This window comes from Dermacentor albipictus, chromosome 10, assembly GCF_038994185.2.
Source record: "Dermacentor albipictus isolate Rhodes 1998 colony chromosome 10, USDA_Dalb.pri_finalv2, whole genome shotgun sequence".
NCBI lineage: Eukaryota > Metazoa > Arthropoda > Arachnida > Ixodida > Ixodidae > Dermacentor > Dermacentor albipictus.
The window spans coordinates 54508986-54534927 of record NC_091830.1 but is presented as its reverse complement, the minus strand read 5'-3'; the positions used below and the strand labels follow the sequence as shown (position 1 = coordinate 54534927).

The window sequence follows — 25942 nt, the reverse complement described above, 5'->3', positions numbered from 1 at the left end:
GCGAACTGTGTGGCGACGCTTACCGAAGTGCAGTTGGCACCTATGTGTTCATTGTCCATTGTTTGTGCATTCTTTGAAAAGTAAAAAGAAAACACGCAAGAAAGGCTGCTCGTGATAGGTGGGACAGTGTAAATTGTATTGTGCTAAAGAGGCACTCCATGGTCATGCCTAGTGACGCTTTTGCAGATAAGTGCGCGCATATAAGGCGACTGCATGCTTTTTATTAGGTTTGCATTACAAAACTTTGATAGCGCATTAAATTGGCTACAGTGGGCATTCAATCCTTGGCATGTAATTGCGACGTGGAATGACGTCACGATCAAAGTAACGTGAATTGATGGTGGTGTACATGAAATAAAATACTGGATTGAAAACAGATTGCATCTTTGCACTTTATTTAGTGAATTTTATTGTTTTTATATGAGATAACGTACTTGCGTAAGTGTAAAGTATGGTTCACTGAATAAATTACTTCACCGCACTTTGTGTTTACTTGCACGAGTATGCGTTTAGGTAACTCTTTCTTTGCGTCATTTTAGGCCTCCACGCAAAATGCACGCACGTGCGGGTGATAACGCGCCTAAAGGAATAAAAATAGGCGTGAACAAAAGAAACCTAATTGATTCCTTAAATGAAACAAAATTTGATGTTCTTGCGCAGCCATGTTGTTCGCTTTAGGAGTGCAGTTTAATACATATGCCTAATCTCACCACTGTCTGGTCCGATTTCTTGAACTAAGACGAATATTGGAAAGAAAATTTAAAGTGTTAACAAGGTAACATTGTGCGATAAGGTACCTTGAAAATGAATTGTCTCATAACCTTGAAATTTTATACTCGAGTTTATAGTGGCAAGAAGAACTCGAAATCTAAAGCATATTTTGGATTACCTATTAGATGAACCAGCTGTAAACGAACACCTAGATAAGGGGGCTGTGGGCGTGAGGCTGGAATACCCGCCATGATTGCTCAGAGGCTATGGTGTTGGGCTGCTGAGAACGAGGTCGCGGGATCGGATCCCGGTCATGGCGGCCGCATTTCGATGGGGCCGAAATGCGAAAACACCCGTGTACCTATATTTAGGTGCACGTTAAAGAACCCAAGGGGGTCGAGATTTTCGGAGTCATGCACTTCGGCGTGCCTAATAATTAGAAAGTGGTTTTGCCACGTAAAATCCCACAATTTCGTTCAATTTAGTGAGGCTGGAATTTGGTTCTGTTATATGTACACAAGATGGGGATCACGTCGCGCCAACCACCAGAAGGCATGCCTGTCACTGCAGAATTTTAGTCGAATGCCACACTCACAAAAGGAAAAGAAAAATGATCGTGAGTATTGGCCTCCTTCGCCAAACTGGTCCTACAATGCTTCCATTATAGTTTTTGACTATCCGTTTTTTCTAAAATTGACCGGGGTTAAAGATATTGATCTTCCGTCTTGACATCTGTCAATGACCTCTCATTCCTAACATCTTATTTTCCCCTTTTTCGTTTCAAGTGCCACGCACCCTCCGATATCGGAATTACGACCATAGAGTACAATAGGCGCACCCGAACGCTGAGGTACTACAGCCACATCGCCTTTGGATAGTATGCCGTATAAAGTTTCTACATCGTCCCAAACCGACACCCCGCTTCACGGGTGGTTGTAACAGGCGATAATGAATGGTCATTAAAAGCTTTTGTTTGGCTTTCGCGGCATTGCAGATTCACAAAGTTATTGCTAAGTCAGCAGCTATTCAACACCGCGCAAAAACCACTGATCCAACAGATATATTTGAATCTACATGAAGGTAAGTCAGCTATTTGAATCTACATGAAGGGTATACAGATGTTATTGCTATGCATACAGTTGTCTTTATTTTTTTGCAACGTCTAACATCAGCCGATGTTTAAGCACAGCACAGATCACGACAATAATGTGTCGCAATGTTGATTTTGGGGCAGCATAGTGTTCACAAGCTATGCTAGAAGACAACCACCAGCTCAGCTGGATGCTCCCAATGAGGTGTCAGGGATGCTTGAATAATCTTCAGTAAAAAAAATGATGAAAGGTGTACGTAAACAGGAGAGTGGCACATATGTAATAAACATATATTACCGTATTATGAACACGTATTTGCATTTCAGCATTACCATAACCCTATGTAACCAATGCGATACAATGACACATACCGATTTTGGGGTTTTGCAGTGATTCGTGCATTTAGGCCGCAGAACATGCGCAGCTGATCGAGAATGGCGTTAGATCAAAAATAAGAAATTTCAAGGAAAGTGCTGAATATTTTCCGCTATTCTATAAAATGTATCCGCATTAGAGCATATGGCATGATTTTATATAAAGATGTTCTAGGCTATTATTTAATGCTTGTGTGTGAGATACGTATATGTGCACACTGGCACTAATTTAGAGGTCGCAATTCAGGGCTTCCCAGGCTGGTGAGAACACACTATTTTATGTACATACACAACCACAAATAATACTGATACATACTATGAGACACGCAACAATAGTGAGCTGAGAAAAGGAAGCTTCGATTTAATAACGTCACTTATTATTGTTATAGTGTCCGTGCTCCTCTGGATTCCAACACACACACATGCTTTGCTTTTTCAACCACATTGAGCTATAAGGCGTGCCACGTTAGAAAATTAAGACAATATAGCAATAATTGCTACATTGCATTGACTAGATAACATTTCGCGCAAATCAGGTGGAATCCAGTAACGGCTTGATGCCGTAAATGTGCAATATGGAAAACTAAATGCTGGGAAAGGCGGCTGTCAGCCCAGGATTGCCAGTGTATGTTATTTGCCTTGACAGCAGGTTTATACATGAAAAAAGTTTGAACTATTTCTTAACGCTCATCCTTCTCCGAGTTCTCGAAGGGACTGGGAAAAATAATAATGAAAAGTGGTAAATTTGGGAGTCACATACAGTTTTAAAATATTCTAATTAGCGGAAAAGTACGAGTATCTTAGCCTAGCGTGTGCGCGCTGGATTTTTTTTCTAAGACATCTATAAAAAGAACTTCTTAGCTTGCTTAAAACGCTAATTTCTTGCATATTTCTCTCAATAAAGTTTACCACCACCACCACTGCATATCTCTCAAGAAAAGTATGATTTGAAGAAGTATTGGAGGCGTATAGCCGTACCAAATGAGTCACAGTTGTGCCGGAAAGGCGAAGTATCAATTGCGATAGCGAATGATTAGACAACTAAGCTTAGTAAGTAACGATAGTAATTATTTCGACGGTAAAAACTTGTATGCATTTGCTTCCGAACTAAATTACCAAACACGGTGTCAAACGCGCGCTAGCAAGCATCAACGGTTCCCCCTCGCTAACTGCAGACTCTCGTAGTCAAAACGCTGACGTCAGGAAGCAAGGCGGCAGCACCAGGTGAGAGGATCTTCGTGTTGCTTCTCGCTGTAACATCAACTAAGCGCCGAGAACACAGCGCACACGAAGCTATCAGCACTCGGCGCACCATGTCCCCATTGCGTATCCCTGTCAAAATATGGCCCGCGTACGGCCGGGCCGTGCGGTTGTTATTATGTATGGCATTCTTTTTTTTTCTTTTTTACGCTACGTGAGCACCTACCACCGAATCAAATGTGTAGTAATAAACGAAAACGTCTGCATTTGCAGGCTCCATACGATGGGCCTCTAAACTCGGCGGCGTGATTATAACGCGGTTCGCAAATGCGCTGTACCGTTTCTCATAATTATTATACCCTTGCTCTCTTTCCGGGAGAATTTCAGGGAAAAAAAGCAGCGTATACCTCACGAGTCGTGTTGCGACGAACCGGGGAACGCGCTTGTGCTCCCACATGTTTTAACTTCTGCGACGTTACCTCGCATGATTGGAGTGACCAAACTGCTTTCGCAGTGCCACATGCAGCGCACCCATTTCGATAGGTATGCACTTGACGTTGGCTTAGGCCCCCTGGAGTGCAAATTGGATTAGGCACCCCTGGAGTGCAAATTCGATGTGCCACTTTTCTCTGCGCTTTGCTAGTGTTGCGCTAATATTCATGTAATTTACAATACCCTACTATTGAACTCGGCGAGCACTGCATCACTTTCTCGACAAAGATAGCAACATCCCTAGCCGGCACCCTGGAAAGTAGTCCGGCCCTTTGCGTTTCCGTTGGCAGCATCATGATTTCGCCGCGGACGAGTGCGATGCTTCCAGTTCCCGACTTTATTGTCCGGTAGGTACTAGAAAGTGAAGACCTTGCTGAATGCAACATTTCGCTTTTGTTAGTTCAAGGCACCTGCGTAACTAGCACACTTGTTGACTTTTGTGACGGCCAAACTGCGGTCTATTTGGCCCACTTTATCCATGAGCACCGGTGCAATTTCCGGGGTACTACCATTACTTACGCTGAATCCTCGACGGCATTTTTTGGTGTTTTGCTTCAGCACGACGTATCGCTCTAAAGCATTAGCATAAAGCCCGATATTCCAGAAGACTGAGAAAGGGTACTGCAAGGCCTGTTTCAGAAATTCCAGAATCACTTCGTTCGCTCCGGTAAGGTACGCCAAACGCCTGTTATGCAGCACCGGGTAACAGCCTGTGACGACGCACGTACGTGTCATCAAACAACAGTTCTATTCGGTCTAGCCTAAAAAACGTGTTCATGTGTTCAAGCCAAAGTAAAAAAAAATTTGCTCGATAATTGCATCATTGAATTTTCAGAAAGATTGTGATCCTTTTAGCCATTCTCGTAAAAAAAACTGAACTTTCAATTCTGTATTAATTAGCGGAGACTCAGTGACGTCACAAAGAAGGACCTCCACTTCGTATTGAAGATTCATTGCGGAGGTTACGCGGAGTTGCATACTTTTTGGTCTCTCAATTTAAAGCGCGGCGATTTGATAATCAGTGTAGATGTACGAGACCTTCACTCAAGATGGCTTTTATTAGATAAGAAAACTCCTTTCGGCATCTGTTCTGCAGCGGCAACATTACAGCAAATTATGAACACTGTTCTCACTAATGTGAAGTGACCAAGCTGCTATGTGTTAGTCGACGATGTAGCTGTGTTTACGGGTAAGTTTGGTGAACAACTGCAAAGGCAGTGGTAACTTCTCCAAGCCATTCGCTAGGCTAAGCTCACCCTTCAGCCTCATAAGTGTCACTTCGGCTATAAGGAGTTGAAGTGTTCTAGAAACGGTGGTGCAAGTCGAAAGCGTCCTCTCTGAACGAGAAAAATGTTGCAGTTTCTGGTTTCGGAACTCCTAGCAAGACGAAAATGACTTGAGGCCTTCAGGGTCACTTCATACGTAGGTGATAAACTTTATTCAGAGGGGGAAGGGTAAAGGGGGACGTGGCTGAGGGATCCGGCTCAAGTGAGGCCCTGGGCCTGCTTGGCCTTCTCCGCCCAGTCCACCAGTTCAAGCTGTCGGTCGACGTCTCCAGAACTGAGCCAGGCTGTCCAGTCAGTCTCGCTGGTGGCGGGGGGATGAGAAAACGGGAGTGAGGTGCAATCCCACATTATGTGTGTGAGTGTTCCTGTTTCTGAACAGAGCCTACATTGGTTGCTTTCCTCGCCCCCTGTGATTTTGTTAATGTCACTTCATAGACTACGACTGTTGCAAATTCAATTTTGTTGGGACGATGTGTCGTTTGTCTGGAGCTTACAGCAAGAGACGCCTTTCGCCGAGCTTCAGTAGCGCGCAGCGTCAGCACCAACACTCTACCACTTTAACGAGCAGGTTACACTTAAGTTCATACTGACGCCAGCAACATTGCCTTTACTGGAAAAATACCAGCAGACATCCAAGTATTCATCACCTGAGCCATTCGCTGCTTTTCGCGTGCCGAGTTTGAATATACAGCTTTTGAAAAGCAGTGACTGCCAGGGTTATGGGCACTACAACAATTTTGCTTCTGCATGGACACCTGTCTATACTAATGACAGATCCGCACTTGTGCTAGTCGCAACGCCTGAGGAATCCCTTGAGATGACTGGAGTGGACTTGAGACGACACATGAAAACACTTAGAGGTTGCTCCGCGCAGCCATAAACCACGCCGATGAAGACAATGAGGGAGTTTGCGGTTTTCCTGGAAGTGTAAGCATGTTAGATTTGCTCACAAGTCAAAGAGCCGACGTGAATTACGGTATTTGGTCGAACATTTTGGGAACCCTACCTTGTATATACGAACGCAGATTGCTCTTGGACTGCCATATTTTATGCAAAGCATATTACTAAAGCTCAACTCAGCTCCTCAGGCGCGGCGGTGTCGCCTTCAATGACCTTTCACCCTATGCCATACCACGTGACACCGTGACGTCAAGACAGAGGAGAAACGGGGCTCCAACTCGCGCCGTCGCTCGCGGCGTCGCAGCGGTATATAAGCAGCTTCGCTTGTTTCTAGGTGGCTTTGGCTCAACTCTTGCAAGATGGGCTGGGTGGGAATCGAACCAGGGTCTCCGGAGTGTGAGACGGAGACGCTACCACTGAGCCACGAGTACGATGCTTCAAAGCGGTACAAAAGCGCCTCTAGTGAATGCGGTGTTGCCTTAGAAACGAGCTGTTTCTAAGGCTCAGGCGTGCGTCGCTTGCTCAGGCACACATTTCGTTGCCGCGCCGAAGGCTGCGTTGCTCGACGCTCACCGCGTCCAATGCGGGGCGCGTAGTCGCTGCGCCGTAGCCCATGGTCTTGCACCCCTTGGTGGGTCGACGGGAACGCTGTCGCGTTCCACTCTTGAAGGCGAAGCAGAGTAACGCATGAGTTGTTTCTTCGTCTAGCCGAACCAAATATAGCCAAGCAACAGCAGTTCACCAGGCTAAACAGTGGTTCAACAACTAAAATAAAGGCTAGTATGTATTCGCATCCTGGGCTTAACCTTAGCTAAGCCACAGCCATTTTTTGCCCTTGACAGGACACTTTGTACAAACAAAAACTAGATTGCCTGCAGTAGAACATTCCTTGGGATGATTCTGAGACATGCGTGATTAATGCTTCTTTGCTTGCGGCGAACAGCCTTATTCTCGTAAACTGAGTACACGAGTGCGTGGATTATGTACATGGGCCAAAAATTGCCGCTTCTATTAAACCCACTAAGTGGAAACCTGTGGTATGTTCCAGCGCAACATGGTTTCCCACCTGAAGCCCGTGATTTGCCTAATTTCACCTATCGCCCTCGCATGAGTTTTGGAGTTTCTGGGACCGTTTTCACTGTTTTCTTCCCACAAAAATGAATAGTCGCCACCAACGACTACATATTACACATGATGGCATGAAAGTCCCGTCGCGAGACGCAGCTTCCGAAGCAGGCTTGTTTTTCATGAACACTGTTACACTACTGCGTGGCATCCTATCGTATACCACCGGAATATGTGGTGATGGTTATGGCCGAATTCATTGAAGATTGTTTGTGCCAAGTTTCACGCCCCATCGACCCACAGGACAAAGATCTGAGAAGGTAACTAAACAATAAAACGACACTCGTAATGCCATGCAGACAGACGTCCAGCTCAAGACATAGAGTGAGACAGTGTCATACGTGATTTTTGCGTATAACGTGGTTACGCAGGAGACGGGACGCTTCGGGCTATCTTACCTTGCTTGCGGTCCGGAAGTACAGGCAATAATATAAGTCATGCTATCGTGTGCCAGCACCAATCGGCTCACCTCAGATGCCCAATAATTCATGCAGCAGCTTAGGAAATACACCACTCGCCAACCAGAACATCAGGAAACAGTAATATACCGGTGCGTGATGCTATAACATATATCATTGACAAAGCAAGCAGATATCTAGCATTCATTACCCCCATTTTGGCGTAAGGGTGTCTCCGAGAAATTGTTTAATAAGTGCTTTAGACTGCTTTGTAACACGCGAGGTGTTGTGACACATGACGAGTGGAAATACGGACGTGCAGTCAACTACAGAATTGTATCGGAAAACGACATCTGAGAAAGAGATTAGCATCTGCGCAGCTTCCCAATGGAGCCTAGTTTTCCCGTGTACAGGCTCTACCCGTCTATGTGAACAACATTGTGATATTCACTTTACTCACTGCTTTTACAGGTTGCTCGGAAATAGAACGTTTTCAGAGATCCCGTGGTCCTTCATCTTTTATTGTTGACTGTACTTCTTCGCTGGTTCCTGCAATCTCGTCATCGGCAGCTCTAATTGGAATTAATCTCCGTTATTTGCCTAAAGCCTCATTTAACGCCATAGTGCTGTTGGGTTTTAATATTTGGCATTACGTCCTCTTTTTGGCCAATGACTACAGGCGCTGGTTTATTCATTTTTTCATGAAGACCTTGCCATCGTTGTGTTTTTCTTTGTAGTCTTTTATATTCGTATTTTATATTAGTGAACCTCTCGTGAGAACAGAGCCGGTGCTCTTCATGGTGAATGGATAATTTAACCTGATGTGACACGGTATCAAGAGGGAGGAACAGAAAACAACTGGACTAGGGGTACAACCAGATGCGTAGTGCTTTTGTTTCAACTAACATCACAGAAATAGAGGAAAGCTGCCGTCTAATTTCTCAATATATACCAGCTGCTTCTTTTTAAGTGGAACGCATTAAATAGAACTGTTAAGACTATTTACCAGCTGTGTTTGCTGATAGTCTGCGTAAAGGAGCGTACGTTTCCCGCAAAAAAAAAATTTCAACAATAACTTCGATAATTTCCTGAAATATGGTAACCTAATTTTTCATTCCGGACTTAACGACCATGGTAAACGCAAAATATTGGCTAGAAGTAATAAATTCATAAAGAAAACGGCAGGGGTCTAGCTCGTCTTTCATATTTTGAGCACTAGAGACAAAAAATTGCCACGAATGACTTGCAGCAATTTTTTTCTTTGCTGCTCATTCTCATAAGAGTCCCAGAGATTTCACAACCTGAGAGTTTTAAGAACAGTATAAACGTCCTTGCAGGGAGTCACTCTTGTATTTCATTTTCTGATAATGAAAGGTGTTTGCCAGCCACCACTTGAATTGATTAGCAGAATCAAAATTATTTCACTTAGGAGGAAGTTCGAAAACAAGAGGGCAAATACTAGAAAGCCTAAACTAGCCTTTTCTTACTAGAATAAACGTTGCACACATTACAAAAACAGAGAAATGGAGCGGTGCAATCAGATGCATCCGTCAAGTTTACCAAATGTAACGATTCAATTTGAATATAAATATTACCCTGAAATGAACCTTACGTGCTAGTAGCTGCCCTAATCTAATTGCGCATCGGCCTCCTGGATGGAATACGGCAGTAATGTGACATGACTAGTTCACTTCCGTTAGCTGGTTAAAGTGTGCAGTTTTATTGTATTCTCTCGATTTTCACTTTTTTAGTATTCCACTTTGAGTGTGCATTGGCCTGCTTCTTCAGCGTTTCCATGGTACTGTTCTGCAACGTAGTTACCATGTCGTTTGGCAGTGCAATACTTCAAATTTTATAGTTTGTAGGCCAATGTAGTCAGAAGTTCGAACAGCACAAAAAGGCTTCGCGTAAACTGTCTGGTCGTCAGCTTGCTTGTTTATAAACTCCATAGCTCCTAGAACAAGAACACTTTAATGCATACACAAAAACGCATCACTAGCAAGCTTAAGCATCTAATGAACGTTCAGTGGCTTCAGTGGAAAATTGACAATGCAACTCAGTAATAACCGATTTCCTTTTGCCCGAAAAGTACATCACTTGTGTCCTAAACACTCCTTCACAAGCGATGTTTGGGTATAGAAACGATGTTAGGGTGTAGCCTTTACATAGGTTTCAGATGGTCTGATTAGGCAGCGCCTGTTTCTGCAAGTGTCAATACAAATGCTGGCTTCGAAAAGCACGATATGTTGTTTCAGAAGACATTCAAATGATGGCTACTTCTTTTCTGGTTATATCAGAATTGCTTTGTAGCGGCACTTGTTACTCCCTTTACTATTGCGGCTCATCTTTTTCATCGGCTCCCATTCTGCCCGCCCACTATCTGTCCAACTCAATGACCCTGTATGCAAAGCGTCTCCGATATTTGTTAGGACCAAGAAATTCCAAAATTACCCTTTGGTTGTATCAATGAATTAATGGAACGCCCCACCCACAAGATAGTGTAACAATCAATGACCCGTATGCCTTGCAATATGCCCTGCGCACATTTTTAAATGTATACAATGTTCAGCTGCCACTTCTAGACGAGCCTGCTATATATATATATATATATATATATATATATATATATATATATATATAACAATAAACTAACACAATTAAGATAACAATAAATAAGATTCTTTATTGTTATCTTCAGTTGTTTTTATTGTGTTGACACATCACGTGTGAATTGCATCCCCCCCTCTAAGGTATGTCTTTCGGGACCTTTAGGGTTTTCCAAATACATAAAATAAGTAAATAAAATGTATTTTTATTGAACCTTGGTGCAATGCGCAATGGCGAATCGTAGGCCCTAGCTAACCGGCTAAGAGCTTCAAATTTGTAGCGATTTCTATGTGAGCATAAACTTTATCTAGCAAGGCTATGAACGAAGATTTTGCTTTAACATTGCCATATAGCTCTGAAACGTGCGCAAGTTTCGCAATGTTACGAAATGCCAAGATTGTGGAGTAAGCCACTGCGACTGATTCAGCTAATCGTAACATTTTCGATATCTTTGAAGGTGTTTTCCTTGCGACTGTCCCCTACGAATTCTGCAGACTCTTCACTACTTTTTTGGCTAAAGAACACTTCACTTGCTCAAGCTTTATAATCTGTCTTTATATTATTATAAATTGTCTTTATAAATCTGTCTGGCTATGAAGGATAAGGTCTGGAATAATGCTACTGAATTGACTTATAATGTACTAGAAAATATTTCATGAGCTCCGATCACAAACATAACTGTAAACAATTTATTTGGGTGAGTGACTACGCAGTCACGAGAACAAAGTAGTCTTAAAATTCACCTTTATTCTCTGGGTAGTATATATGTCTCGGAACATTTTGTACGAACACCAACAAAAGGTGAATGTGCATTTATTCAACGAACAATATTTTTCATATACCATAGGTTGTGCAAATATTAAACAAGTGGGGGCTGCCACTTGAGAGTACATTAGCTGTGAGGCTCTGTTGCCCAGTCTCCAATGTAATGTTCATGCGTTGTTCCAGAACCCCTCGCACCATTCTCGCATCTGTAAATAAGAATGATTGTTGTTTTTCTTATTTTTTCTATGTGAAGACAATGTTCCTGTCAAAATTGACATCTTTGTTTTCTGTACGCGACGGAACATACACAGTACATATATGTTTTATTCTCATCAAATTGAACATTAAATTTAATAACAAACTCCAGTTTGAGTACCTTAACTATATATGTTTATTTGTTTGATGCATTTAGTTCACACCACTGATAGTGAGCAGGAAACCGCGAGAAGAAGCACAATGCAGAATACTTATATTTAGTATAGGAAAATGAGACATCCATCCAAACGTAGCAATTGCTACAAAGGAAACCCGTACGTCTTCCTCTAAAGGAAAGCCTCGCAGTTGAAGAAGCATTGATCCTGGACCCGGACTCGAACCCGGGACCGACGCCTTTCCAAAGCAGCCATCCTACAATCTGAGTTAACCAGGCCGCTAGCAGGTGACAGGGCGAAGTGAACTTGTCAACAACTCGAAGCAAAGGCAAGAGTTTGATGTATTAGTTCTGCGGAAACCTACAAAGTGGAGTTAAGGAATTGGTAGAGGGCAGATGAGACATCAACCAAAACGTAGCAATTGGAAAAAACGAAACCCGTACGTGTTCCTTTAAAGAAAAGCCTTGCAGTTGAACCAAAATTTGTTCTGGTCCCAGACTCGAACCCGGGGACACAGCCTTTCTGGGGCAGCCGCTCTACCATCTGAGTTAACCAGGCCGCTAGCAGGTGGCAGGGCGAAGTCGAATTTGTCAACAACTCAGAGCAAAGGCAAGCGTTTGACGTAGAAAATTGCAGAGCAACATGAAAAATTTGCGATACAGCTTTCTGTTGCTGAATATGCGCTACCTAAAAATGTTTTCCCGAGCCTGAGAAAAGCCTGCGAATACACACCAAGCGCCTCAAACTACTAGTCGTGCTGCAATTTTGCGCGTAATCGTGGGCTTCTTTCAAGCTTGGAAAATAACTTTTATGTAGCACGCATTGAAGAACAGAAGGCTGTATCGGGAATTTTTCATGTTGCTCGGCAATTTCCTCCTTTGCACTTCTCAACTAGTTGTAATTATTGAAAAGTTCATTATTTATTATTATTTCATTAGGCAGAATGCAAAAAATAACCTGAGTATCTCCAAGTGACGGCACCGGGAGATCGCCCCGACACAAAACTCACGTCGTCATCGAAGCATGTGAAAGCCTTATTAAAGTAACGGGGCGAAACGCAGGGTACAAGACTTTTTTCTTTTTTTTTTCTCGCCGATCGCTGCATTTGACAATCCTTCGCCACTTCAACAGATGGAGTGACGCGAAGACCGTTAGAACAAAGCCAAGCAGATACATCGGTATTGTCCCTTAAATAGAATTAGTAGCGGAGCTTGGGCGGAGTTATAACGCTCCGCTACGGCCGCGAGCCTTGAGTACAGGCTTACTGGCGTACCTGCTCAGCCGGAGGGTGTATTTGACTCGTGCGCAAGCCATGGTGGCGAGGCCAACGATCCTGCGATGACGTCACTCACTAGACTCGAGTTTGCCGTCTGCCACGGTCTATCTGGACTGGCTTTATTTCATGCGTTTGCTTGAGTGTGTGTAGAAACTGAAGAAACAAAAGAGAAATCCATACAGTGGGTGTATTGTGGTTCTCCGAAAACAAAGACGTTCAAGGAAATCTTCTATACCCTTGGCACAGAGATTTTCGCCAAACACAAAAAATTGAAGTGTCCATCACGAAGCTGCGCTGCCGTACACCTAAGTTGATCTTTTATCTACACAGGTATAGTCTAATCCCCTCAGCACTATGCTGTTTCTGTGGTGAAGCAGAGATCATAGAACATTTCTTGTAGTCTTGCAGGCGCTTTTCTGTTATAAGAAAACGACTACTGGAAACTTCACTTCACAATATTGGTCTAAATTTATCAGTGCCTGCGATCCCATATTTTGGAGCCTCCATTAAAGGTTCAGTCACAGAAAGGTTAGCTTGCCAATCCAAAATTACCTAATTGAAACGAATAGATTGCCATGTCATACTGATGGCCCTCCCTTTCCACTGTTTCTTTCTTTTATTTATTATTATAGCATGTTTTATACATGGTTTTCTTCTGATTGCTGTGTTCCCACTCACGAAAAAAATACTTTTTAGGCTCCAACGTTGAAAGGTTAATTGCCTAGTTTTCACACGTCTAATCAGGCCACCTGATTTATGACCAATCCCCTACTGTGGGTATGCGCTGCAGCCACCCAGGAGAAGAATAGCAACAACTTATCCAGCAGAAAGTGTGTATCTACTGTGTTCTGTCCTATCAATGATGTTTTCTTGGCGGAATTAATGCAACGTGGAAAGATCACCTCTGCAGCCTCGTAGCGCAGTAGCATTGTAGTGCTGGCTTAGCGCGGGGACCTCCAAATACTATCCGTATTTTTCTGGTATTAGTTTTGCAAATTCCACAATTAGGAGTACAACAAACGTTATGTATTCAATGTTTCTTCCATTGAACCACTCGGCATGGCAGCCCAGTGGTAATTAGCATTGCCCTGCTAAGCTAGACGTTCCTTATTTTACGCCGACCATAGTGCCTGCATTTCGGTGGGGGTGAAATGCATACAGGAATGATCGAGTGTAGTTATATTTAGGTTCTGTTTAGAGAAAGCCAGTTTTTAAAAATTATTTCGCGCTCTTCCCCTAACCCATGCCTAGCAATTTGCAGTAGTTTCGGCACGCCAGGTTTCTAAGAAAAAAAAAATATTTTTCGTACAACTACAGCCCGCGAGGGCTCGGCGACGACCTCGTGACTCAGTCATAAAACAACGCGCGGAGGGAGTACATTGCAGTATATGCACCTTTAGGAATGAAGCACGATTTCAGGGCTGATTCTTAAAATTTCGCGTCGTTAAGGGGTATTTTAGCTGAATACGAATTTTACGTTTCCCTCACAATCCCAGTTATTTGATGTTGTATATATAAAACATCTTTGAGAAGGCAAGTCTGAATATTTCAATGACAAACACTACAACCTGAGTTGCGCCACGCTCTATTATGACTCATAGTAATTAAGCATGCTTTACAGTATTTTCGTGCAAATAAACCTCATCACCACTTTTTAAGGCAAACTTTTTTTAGGTTCTTAGGTTAGCATAACACTAATATTATTCAATGCACCTTAAGACTACTGATGACCACTCGGAAAGCATCAATTGGACAGCCTAGAACAAAAACGTTGTCACAAAAGAAAAAAAAAGACAACACAGAACGCCCTATTGACATTGCTGAGCATTTATACTTCTCGCATTTTTTTTAGTTACGGTCAAATACCAGAAAACCCGAACTTCGCCGTTAATTGCCTAAGATTTAAATGCCCGGAACATTCTTGAAGTACAAAGTGTATTGAAAACGGTTTTTAAGAAGAGCTTTCCACGTGTTTTTGTTGCACAATAGCGCTAACTCTCATCGCTGTGTGAATAAGGCCTGTGAAACGTGCTCGCTCCATGGCAGGAACTAAGATAGAAGGGATTATGCCGAGCGGACAATTAAAAATGCAGTGGTTAGCTGCATCACGGCATGTGTATCAAGTTCATTTAAATAATCTTGCGAAGGTCAGCACTGCAGCACAAGACTACGTAGCTATCTTTTAAAGCGAAAGCTTTATTCGCCGCGAACTTGCGATTTCGCCGTGGTGGTGCTCCGAGGAGGCATATGACGTCACAACGCGCGCCTCACCGCGCATATTTCTCGCTCTCTCGCTCCGTAGTCACTACTGCGCATGCGCCGCTAGTAGCACCGAGCCACAGGCGTTTCGCCACTGCGCAGCGCCGCGCCTTTCCGCCACCGTCGTTCGGTAGGACGTCACAATGCGTTCCTCGTCGTTGCGCTCGCCTCGGCTCGCTTCGCCAGCTACGTCGCGTGCCTGATAACATGACGCAGGATGGAAAAGGATTGCTTGCGTGCACTGCAATAACAGTTGAGGTGGCAGTATGGATGGTGACAATTGTGATAAGCTGGTGGAGGCCTGGAATGGACAACGGAACGAGATAAAGAGGAAACGAATCGCCCAGGAAGCAGACGAACAGCGCGCCGAAGTACCGGCTAAACGCCGCAACATAGCTAGACAACCAGACTAACCTGGACTTGCAATCAAGATTAACGAAGGCTAACTATGCTATGCCTCAACTTTCGCTACGTATATCCTGGCATAGCGGAGCAATGTCACTGCCAATTTTTTCCCACTCATTTTCTCTGCCGTACTTACAAACATTCCATGTCAAATTTTGCTGCAAGGCTGCTAAAGCAGTGTATGCATTATGGCACCGCCGCGCTCGCATAGTATTCGAAGAATAGCAAGGAACGTCGTTAATGATAAGCATAATACGTTGGCCAGCAACCGATGCATTCTTCCCTTGGTAGCGTTACATCGAGCGACCACCTCCGGCTCACCCTCACATGCGTTAACTTGCAGTCACAGCACATGGCGCGCAGGTACGATGTAAGCGCACTTATACTTTATGCGGAACATCATGGTGACGACAGTGAAGATAGGCCTGGTGGAAAATGCGCCATATCACGCGAAATGACGGGAAAATGTACCATATACCTGCTCGCCCAATAAAAGTCCATACTTAATTTACGGTGCGTTTTCCACTCGTCAATGAATAGACTAGAAACAGGTAACGCTTTCTTCCAGCTTCGGTCAGTGATAGCGCTAACTAACTACTGCAAATACGCCGTGTTAATTTTTTATAGACTATGTCGATACTTTCGAAGTTCTCCTTCCAGCATAGACGGCAAGTAGGCAGTCGATCGTGCAAATTGTATCTCTCGACTAGCCGAAATATTATTTTCATGTAGATGGAGTGCATTTTGCCTACTGCACAAGAAAACTTTGCATTGGTGACTAAAGGAGGCTTGGTAACACGTTTAGTCACAGCTCATGGGCGTTTTGCAGTCATGTATGTGAAACAAAATCATTTCATGCACAGTCACTCGTAGTAAGGGTAAATCCTTACCTGAGCCAATGTTACGGTGTGTCACTATTCAACTCCTTGCGCCGCGTCCACCGCCGGTTTCTTTCCCGCAGGGAATTGAAAGGCAGTGTTCCAATGAAATCGTGAATTGCTGCAAAGATTTGCTGTACTGTTGCTGCTCCTTTCAATATTTCCGCCTCTGTAAGCCCAAGAGGGTATGTAGCTGCTGACGCACCACTTCCTGTGGGCCGCCTATTAATATTGGGGTACACTTTTCCAGTCACGCCAGATGTTGAAGCACCTGTGGAGACAGAATTCAGTGCGGGACCTGTTACGCTTCCTTGTGGGGCATGTGGGACAACACTGGAGTGTCCGGACTCTATAGTGCGGTCTCCTGCAGAACCCATCACACCTAAGACACGTCCTGCTTCGGGCACATTGCCTGCTGTAGAAGGTGACAAGTTAGGATGGCTTCCGCGTGCTCCGGCGCTACCTTCACTAGATTGCGGAAAAGTATTGGGTGATCCACCTTCTCTTCCGACACCACCTGTAGAGTGTCTCAGGCTTGCATAGCTTCCCTGTCCTTCCGTGGAGTGCGTTACATCAGGGTGGTGCAAAGCACTTGCTGGGTTTCCTTCTGAAGTAAGTGAGACATCATTGGAGTTTACGGATTCATTTCCGTCGCCTTGCGAGGAGGAGCCTGTTACCGTTTCTGGGTGTGCTTTTTCTGTTTCGTTGCGAATTGTGGAACGTCCTGCACCGCGGTAGTTCCGAACTCCTGATCCACTCTCTTCCGTAGGCTGTGGTTCCCCACGGTAGTGCCTTCCCCCGGTTCCACGGCCCCCTGTCCAACTTCTGAGATCGGTGGAAGATAGTGCCACTTCTCTATTGCCTGCTGATGAAGTCACTGGACCAGCATGGTGTCGGAAGTCTGTTTGGTTTACTTCTGCACGTATTGAGTGCCTATTGGCGTGGCCATTTCCTCGTCTGGCGCCTCCTGGGGAGCTTCTGGCCCCTGAAATGGCTTCTTCTACTGACTCGTTGCTGCTTGCAGAATGCCTTACATGAGGGCTGGGCCGTACTCCTGGTATGCTTCTATCTGTAGAGTGTGGTTTCATATTAGAATATCCGGCTTCTGATGCACTGCTTCCGGTTGAACCAGCAACATTTACTGGGTTTCGCAAATGTACTTCGTTGCCTGTTGTGAAATGCGTTGTATCACGTGGGTAAGTGACTCCTTCTCCATTATCTAGTGGAGAACTGGAAATAGCAGCGCGATATGGGCCTGATATTCCGGGGCCTGGAGTGGACTCTGTGGACATATTGTAATGTTGTCTTCCTGCTGCATTGCCATTTGCAGCGTTCACTAAAGCACTCGAATGCCCTAATCCTGCTTCACTCACTTCTGTTAAGTCTCTGCCCCCTGTGCTTCGCCGGACACTTGATTCACTACCTCCGGTGGTCTCTGCAACGTTATTCGATTGTCCGGCTCCTGTAAATTCTCGAACAGTATTCGGCGCTTCTAATTGGGGCGTTGATGGTCGGGTATTGCTTGGAATGGCGTAACTGGTATGTCTTGCTACTTCTGCCTGCTGCTTTGTCCCTGTGTCTGTAAAATGAACGTTTCCAATTACACTAATGCCGGTGCGTTTTCTTTTACCAAACAAGGTATACCAGTTGTGATTCAATGACTTACAAAATGACATTGAATAGTGCGCCAGTAGGTATCGCCTGTTCCTAAATACAGCATTACATCTTGAAAATTCACTATAAGTGAATAAACAAGACGGATTAACAAAACCGCAGTCTGCTCAGTAACGCGTGGAACGTGCACGTTGTATGTGTCACTATTTTTTGGAAATATGTAACTGGCGTTTCGTTAATTCTTCGTAAAAAGCGTGGAGACAACCAGAACATAGGCTGGTTACCGAGAAAAGAGGCACGATCCACGGAGTGTTATTCAGTACATGCTGGCAAGCACATAAAATTGCCAGATTTTTCAAAATCCAGTTATGACTTATTTGCGTTTATTATTGGGCGACATTATTGATGGGCCACTCAACACTGTGGCCTACTGATCCCTATGACTTGTGCAGTAGCGCAGCAGGTGACTTGCAACAGAAAATTTCCAAGACTCGACACGGCAACTCTCAAGACACGTTTCCCTAAAAGTAAATTGGAAAATCCAGATAATTTTGTCCGGCCGTCATCTGAACGAAGAGATTATCATTGGCGATCTCTCGAAGCAGCCAAGGGGTTCATATATTTCTACTTAAAAGCAAGACCTGAGCATTCTCAGGAGACCCACTTTGTGAAAAGGTGCGCACGAAGATTACTTAAACGTCAAATCCTGCAGGCTCAGCCTACAAACACCACGCAATGCGTCCAGGCTTTGCATTTTCCTAAATCCTATTATTCGTTATCACCTGGCAGCTGTTATTAAGCCTGCTCTGTGGACATCCAGCCGTATCGGACACCAGAGGTCGGTTTACCCACTGGCACATATTGAGCAACCAAGCTACACTGGTTTTACAGTGAAGCTGTTAAGGCTACTTTACCCACTATCGTTCCTTCGTGTAGGAAAAATCCTGAAGATAGTGCAATGCCGCACCGAACCGCAGCGTAGATGACGCAGGAGTTAACTACTCATATGTGGGCCGATCCCGAAGATAGTTCAATGCCGGGCCGACCCACGGCGAAGGTGCAGTTTGCTATTAAGTGGCCGACATACTCAGCTTCGCCGGTCATCATTCTTCTCAGAGTGGAGGGGCACTGAGTTTTTTTAACTCCCTGCCATCGAATGAGATTATCGCTTTGCGGATGGTCATATTCATACTAACTACATCAACTTGCTGGCCGCCATCACTTCTCTGTATTGCTAACATTCTAACTAAACCCAAGCGTCACATAGAACCTCGCCTGCGGAGGATTGCAGATATCAAAAAGAAAAGTAATTAAGTAGGTAAATAATGTGTTCCAGCAAGCATGCCTGGTATACTAAAGCATAAAATTGAGTTTATCGCTATCACTGTAACAGAAGATTTATACCCAGAAAATCATCAGGCTGCTAACCCGAAAGGACTTGACGCCTGCAATAGTTAGCACTTATCTTTAAGAGAAGCTACGTTCCTCACAATAATCGATCGAAAAACGAAAAGCTGCCGACTTTATATCCCTTGACAGGACGAGGTTCGTTTGAACTGGAACAGCAAAGACAGGTATCTGGCCCTCTATAGTTTACATCACATTAACAGATAGATGTGTGAGAAGTCACGCTTTGCACCTAATCTAAGAGCTGGGCTTTCAGATTAATGTAGCTAGCATGTCAAGGCGTGCTAAGCATTAGAGCCCTGCAAGATTTCTGTAAACAGGGCTTTGTTGAGTTACAATCTTTATTTCAATATGAAAGATTGGGTCTGCAATGCAGCACTAGGGCTTGACCCTATAAGATATATGTTCACCAAATCAAGGCCTTGACACGGCTGCCGACGTCAAGGAATGAAACTTGAAGCTGGACAAGAAACTTGAAGCTGGTATGAATTCTAAGCGTATCGACAGATAGACTAGAGGCAATACCTCGAAACAGCATTATTTTCATAGTGCAAAGATTTTACGCCAACACAATACACAGAAGACAGGCGATGACACCACGGGCGTCTTTCTTGTTTGTGTTGTTTTGGCGCAATATATTTTTAGTATGCAAGATCACCAACTGACCCATCAGTTCACTCTTCTAAAGCATTACTTTCATTCTCTCTAGGCTGCTTTGTCTCAATTTTTAGTATGTGCTGGCCTAGGAAATCGAATCAGTTAATCTTCGTATCAAATATATAGGTAGCATTATTGCTCCGATTTTCATGATTGTGCTCGCGATATTACTTGATTGAACTGCGCGAAATTCTCTGTGTACTTACATACACCGCAAGTGCTTTGACATTCATGCAGCGTGGGAAAATTGTTCCCCCTGTATGAGCATCCTTGTTGCGGAAAGCACATTCCTTTGAAAATGTCGAAGTAGTAAATGGTGGTTGTTTGGCGACCAGCACAAAGTACTGCAGGCCGCTGAATAAAGCAATGAATCACTGAAAATGAAGAGAAACATGTGATAAGTACCACCGACGCATGTTAATTTCTGAAGTGTTTTTTTTCGGGAAGGGAATAATACCATAAATACATCCTTACCATGTAATTTTTGTAATGTTTAGGGGTACATAAAACACTTCCAGCTCTTTTATCATTGCCCAACACAACAACCTCAATGAGAAACACGCTGCAACACGATGCAAGTATAAAACAAATAGATATGTACCGGTGCAGCTAAAGAACGAATTATAAATGGTAAAGTTTGCACATAGAGAAAAATCTTCGTTTGGGTTTTTTGAGGCTAACTGTAGGTGAACGTTTCTTTCTATAATTAAAGGTTTATTACTCAGGCATGTGAATGAAACATTGAGTATTTTGTACCAAATAACATAAAATAAATAACGTAGCAAGGACGAAGTAATGCTTCAAGGGTAAGCGATACCGTTACCATTAATTCACAGTAGGCCAAAATACGCACTTAACAAATCAGTTCCTCACCACTCCGGCATGTCCAGCTACATTCCCACCCTGTTTTAAATGGCGCTTCTGAGTTACACGTAGTCTTGCAGGCTCTCGAAGCATGATCGAAGTAGTGCTTCACAGAACTGCAGTTCTTGTGTACGGTCTCTTGTTCCTGATAGCGGCATTTCAAATCTAAAGGAGGCGAAAAATAAGAAATAGAACAATCACGAGAGAGCAATCGTAAGCAACCGCCATCCATGTTTATAATATGCAGTGGAACTTCTTCTTCACATAAGCTTAAAGCAAGCCCCAGCGGAAGCTTTGAAAGTTTCTGTACCATGCTCATAGGCCAAGAGATGTAGCTACAGCCAGACAGAATACACAAAAGCATGGTTTCATCGAAACGTATTATAGTTCTGCATGCAATCCAAACACCTCTCCAGTAACAGTATCGTCTGATGTGGTGTTAATGAAGCGTCTTATCTGAAATATTAGAGTGGTTTTGCAACTTCTGAAAAGCTGATTTTAATATTTACCTTTATAAGGTTGTATATTTAAAATATGCTCTCTGTCGCTAATCATCGTATCACTCCAACAAGTATTTATGACAGTGACAATGACCCTACCACATTTCATTTATGCAAATATACTACTAATTCTTTCTCTCAATACAGTGTTAGATCTCCTTGCTTCCCTTATCGTTTAGAAGATAATTAAGAGATGATTTACCAATGTAAATCATGTTGTTTATATATGTGACGAAGTCTCATCATGAAGCGTGCGATGCCGGCAAAAGAAAGAGATAGGAGAGGCGCGAGCTCCGCCTTCGAAAGAGAATAAAAATCAGCCTGAAGGGTGAGCTTTGCAAGAAGATCGTGCCTTAAGTGTTTCCTGTTCATCGCAACATTGGTGACCTCGGACCATGGACACTGTCGCACCTTCTAACTGTACCCCGACCGCTAAACTTGACATCGCTGCCCCTCTTTCTATTATTTTGTACACTACGCTGTCAAGATGCCACAAGCATCCTGACATCTGGTTCCTTCAGGCGGAGACCAGCTTCCAGGCCACGCACGTAAGCTGTCAACAGACCCACTACGCCTACCTATACTTGCGGCCTTACCTGGTGACGTCGGCCTCCAGGTGCGTACCTCCTGACTGTACCTCAGTCTCTAACACCCTACGACACCTTGAAGGCTGCTACCGTGGTGCGCACTGTCCTTTCCGACAGACGCCGCCTGCAAGGGCTCCTATCACCACATAGCTCGGCAATCGTCAGCCATCCCAGCGCCTGTGACATATGCGGCATCTACTGGAACCACAGGCCACCATCTTCAATGAGGCACTTCTCAAGTACCTGTTCCTCAAATGCTTCCATGTTCATGTCCAAACGGTGCTACTAGGCACATTGGACTATCACCTTTCTGCGCTGGTGTCCTTGGCCGACAAACTCTGCGAGGTACCATCTCATAACCTCGTTGCTTCCCAAGTGGCCGTAGCCGAACCGCTAGCTTTCATCCAATTACTTCGCGATCGTTTACAAACTATCATGCCATGGTCTATCCTTCGATTGCACAGCAGGATGTTTTTTCGGCCTTTCCCTTGGGGCTTCTCGGATCTCGTCACTGCTGCACTTAAATGTATGTCCACCAACCCACGCGTTCGTCGCCTGTTTCCTTCTCGGTCACCGTAGCCAGCTCGCCCCTTCTCTCACGAACAATCCCTTGTCCAGCTACCATCCCTATGCTGGGGTAATCGACGCTTTGGCTTTAGGCACGCCGGTGCACGCGCCCTTGTTCCTGGACGGGAAACAATCTCAGGGAGCACTAGCGGTAACAAGTCGCCCCCGAGAAAATTTCATTCGCCTTTGTTCGTCCCTGAGTCTGTCAATGGACTGAAATTTCTCGTTGACGCAGGTTCTGAAGTAAACGTGTTGTTGGCAAGCACAAAGGATGAACGCTGCACACCTATTCTGCAATTGTAATCCCTGAATGGTTCGAGCATTCCTGTTTCCGTCCCAAATCGCTCAACCTCAACCTCGGCCCCCGTAGAACTTTTTGTTGGCTATTCTTTGTATCTTCTGTTAACCACCGCTAACGAAGTGCCGACATCTCTCATTTCGGCCTCTTTGATGACATGGCCAACAAGGTGATCCTAGATTGAACTACCGGATCCATTATAGCTGGGAAACCTTCTCCGGTTACTCCATTACCTTGATGGTATGGCATGAGGTACCGGAGCCATCTTCGCCTTCATTCACGAAAACCTGTCTTTAACTGCGTCCCGTGGTTGGACTACACCAGCTTTGTCAGTGTTCAGCATCCCATAATCACGAATGGCCCACCATGCCGAGCATCGCAACGTCAGCTTCTACCACAGAAGCTACGCATGGCCAGGAACGAGTACGAGCAAATCTTATAAATTGGCTTTCGCATCCCTCCAGCAATTCCTTGCCCTCCGCCCCCCCCCCCCCCCCCACACCTTTCACGTGGCGCCTAAAAAGGACTGTGATTGGCGCCTTTGCCGAGCTGATTGCGCGCAAAACGGTGCTGCAATTCCTAATCGTCGCTCTCTATCAAATATCCCGGACATCACTGCTGATCTCCACGATGCCAAGACTTTTTACAAGAACGACCTAGCCGAAGCCTAACCTCAAATTTCTATGGCTCCAAAGGACATAGCAAAAACCGCGATGATGATGCCGTTCAGACTTTTGTAGCTACTATGGATGCGTTTTGGCCTGAAGAAAGCCGCACAAACATTTAAAGTTTCAGTCATGAGCCAGTTTGCGGACTGCCGTTTATTTTTGCCGAGATTCATCACATCGTCTTGGCCAGCACCTCACTAGAGACACGTTCAACACGATTGGCTTCTCTTCTATTCCCTTCAGTCTCACAGTCTTTCCATCAACATCGCCAAGTCTGACTTTGGTGTTTCTTCTATCGAGTCCCGCGCCCATCTCCTGAACGACCAAGGCTTCAGACCACTTCCTTCCAAAGTCAAGGCCATCATCAACTTTCCTCGCCCCACTTCGATGCGGCAGTTACGACGTTTTCTCGGTTTGCTGAAAGTTTAAGGACATCTTTTTCCCTCTTGTACTGCTGCACTCAAATGCTTGGGAACTCTTCTCAATAGCACCAAGACCACATCACGTATTGTGGTGACTGCCGACAGACGAAGCATTCACGGACATTAAAATGCAAGTGGTGAATGCTACGTTGCTGGTGCACCGAACATACTGCATTCGTGATGGGTGCTTCGGGTATTGTCGTCGGCACAGTGCTTCACCAACACACGGCTGACGCTTTGCATCCACTCGCTGTCTTCTCAAAAATTATCAGAAGCAGAGACAACCTATAGCAATCTTGGTCTAGATCTTTCTGCAGCTTGCCTATCCCTCAAGCACTTTCGCTACTTCCTCGAAGCCCGCCGTTTCACGCTGTTTATGGTCCACAAGCCCACTTTCACGATTTCGGCTCGGAATGAATGACGTACTCCCCTGGTGATGTAATACCACTCGCTTACCTGGCCGAGTTCTCGGTGCGATTTCAACTTGTCTAAGGAGCATTATATATTCAAGCACACGTGCTCAGATGAGTCTAAGCCAGTGCAACGACTGACGTTTCCAAAGAAGAATTGGCCACCGTGCACCAGGATAACGAAATTCAGCACCTCAGATCAACACCAAACAGCTCAGACCTGTGTCATTTACCGTGCCAGGGCGACGTGGTCACCGCTTGTGACGTGTCCACTCGTCGCTATGGACCCTTCGTTTTGAATCTTCTCAGATGCCGCATCTCTGAACATTTACGTTCCCTCGTTCACCCTGGAATCAAGGTTTCCCAAAGGCTCGTCGTTGGGCCGTACGTTCGGCTAGGCACGAATGTCGCCGTTAAGGCATGGACACGCTCTCGTCTGGCTTGGCATAGAACTAAGACATATCGCCACATTCGAAGTCTCCTAAAATCATTCATTCCGCCGACTGAACACTTCCAGGAGGTTCACATTGAGATCATCGGCCCCTTCCTCAATGAAAAAAAATGCTACGCCGGAACCGTGATCGGCCACTTCACTCGATGGCCTGAAATTATCCGGTGCCTGCTGCTTCTGGCGCGGCCATGCGGGAGCCATATTTTAAAGCGATCTGCATGTGGCCAAAGTGAGCGCCCACACAGACCTCATCTTCAAAGCAAACTTTGATGTTGGCAGAGCGTTTGGTGCCTGTAGGTTCGTTTGCGCTGTGCTTTCGACGTTTTATTCGCGTTGAAGGGAGAGATGCACGAAGGTCAATTTAGTCGCTTCAGCTGTCGCGAATCGTCGCCCAGAATCTTGACGGCTAGTTTCCGCGCTCATCGAGAGCGATGTGTTCATGTTTACGTTTGCGCGCGTGATATCATGCTTGGTAATTTAGTTAAAAATGTTGGTGAGCTAGTGGGTTTTAATCCATAATGAAATGTGTAAGCGTGACGGAATGAGGACGTAGAAAGAAACAGACAGACAGAGAGAGCGCTGTCTCCGTTTATCTTACTTTCACACTTTCACAACTTCCCATTTGACGTATATGATTACGAACCAGTCGTTTCTGTTGAGCGACTGGAATCTACTTTCATCGACAACACTGCAATATGCCGTTTCAATACGCCCTGCTTTCTCCACTTTCTACTCCCTCGCCATCACTTTCTCCAATCCCTCGACATTGCAAGCGTGTTCAATGGCAAACAGACTGCATCTCTCCCTTTGGCGAAGTGTGGCCACCGAGCGGGGGGTGCCGGCAAAAGAAGAACAGGCAGGAAAGGCGCGAGCTCGGCGTTTGAAAGGACATAAAAATCTTTCTGAAGGGCTAGGCTTGCAAGAAGGTCGTGTCTTCGGTCTTTACTGTTCATCGCAAATACGCTATATTTATATGAGATATATATTATATGGCCATTTTCTCTAAAGAGCATTCGTATGCTACATGAAAAAAATTGCCCATACGTACCACGAAACAATATCGTTATTTGCATTGTAAACGACTTATTCATGCCGACTTTGCGCGTTGTTATACACCTCCATGTAGTATAAGGTTTCTCGTGTTATCAGCCATTATTATGGCGCAAATTTTACTGATTAGATAGCATGTGTCTTTGGCATAGTTTCCTACTTCTATACCCGCTACCATAGAATGGGGGATGGCTGCAGCATATTCTAATCCAGCTTCATGGCGTCCTAAAGAGCCAGTCACGCGAGCGGGGTATTCATGAGCAGTGATATTGCGGAGCGTCTTTTAATGACACCGGGTGCACGTCCACT

The 25942-nt window shown here is 44.7% G+C and overlaps 1 protein-coding gene across 1 annotated transcript in view; it reads right to left on the bottom strand.

Moving 5' to 3' along the window:
* Nucleotides 1-10981: 10981 nt before the first annotated feature.
* The window catches only part of LOC139050551 (mucin-19-like), a 33002-nt gene continuing 18041 nt past the window's right edge, over nt 10982-25942 (bottom strand). Inside the window, exons 5-8 of the mRNA XM_070527082.1 lie at nt 20690-20845; nt 20023-20190; nt 16151-17717; nt 10982-11155 (exon numbers count right to left, since the gene is read on the bottom strand). Coding sequence (XP_070383183.1) covers nt 16162-17717; nt 20023-20190; nt 20690-20845 — 1880 coding nt within the window. The 3' untranslated portion in view covers nt 10982-11155; nt 16151-16161. The remainder of the gene's footprint in view (nt 11156-16150; nt 17718-20022; nt 20191-20689; nt 20846-25942) is intronic.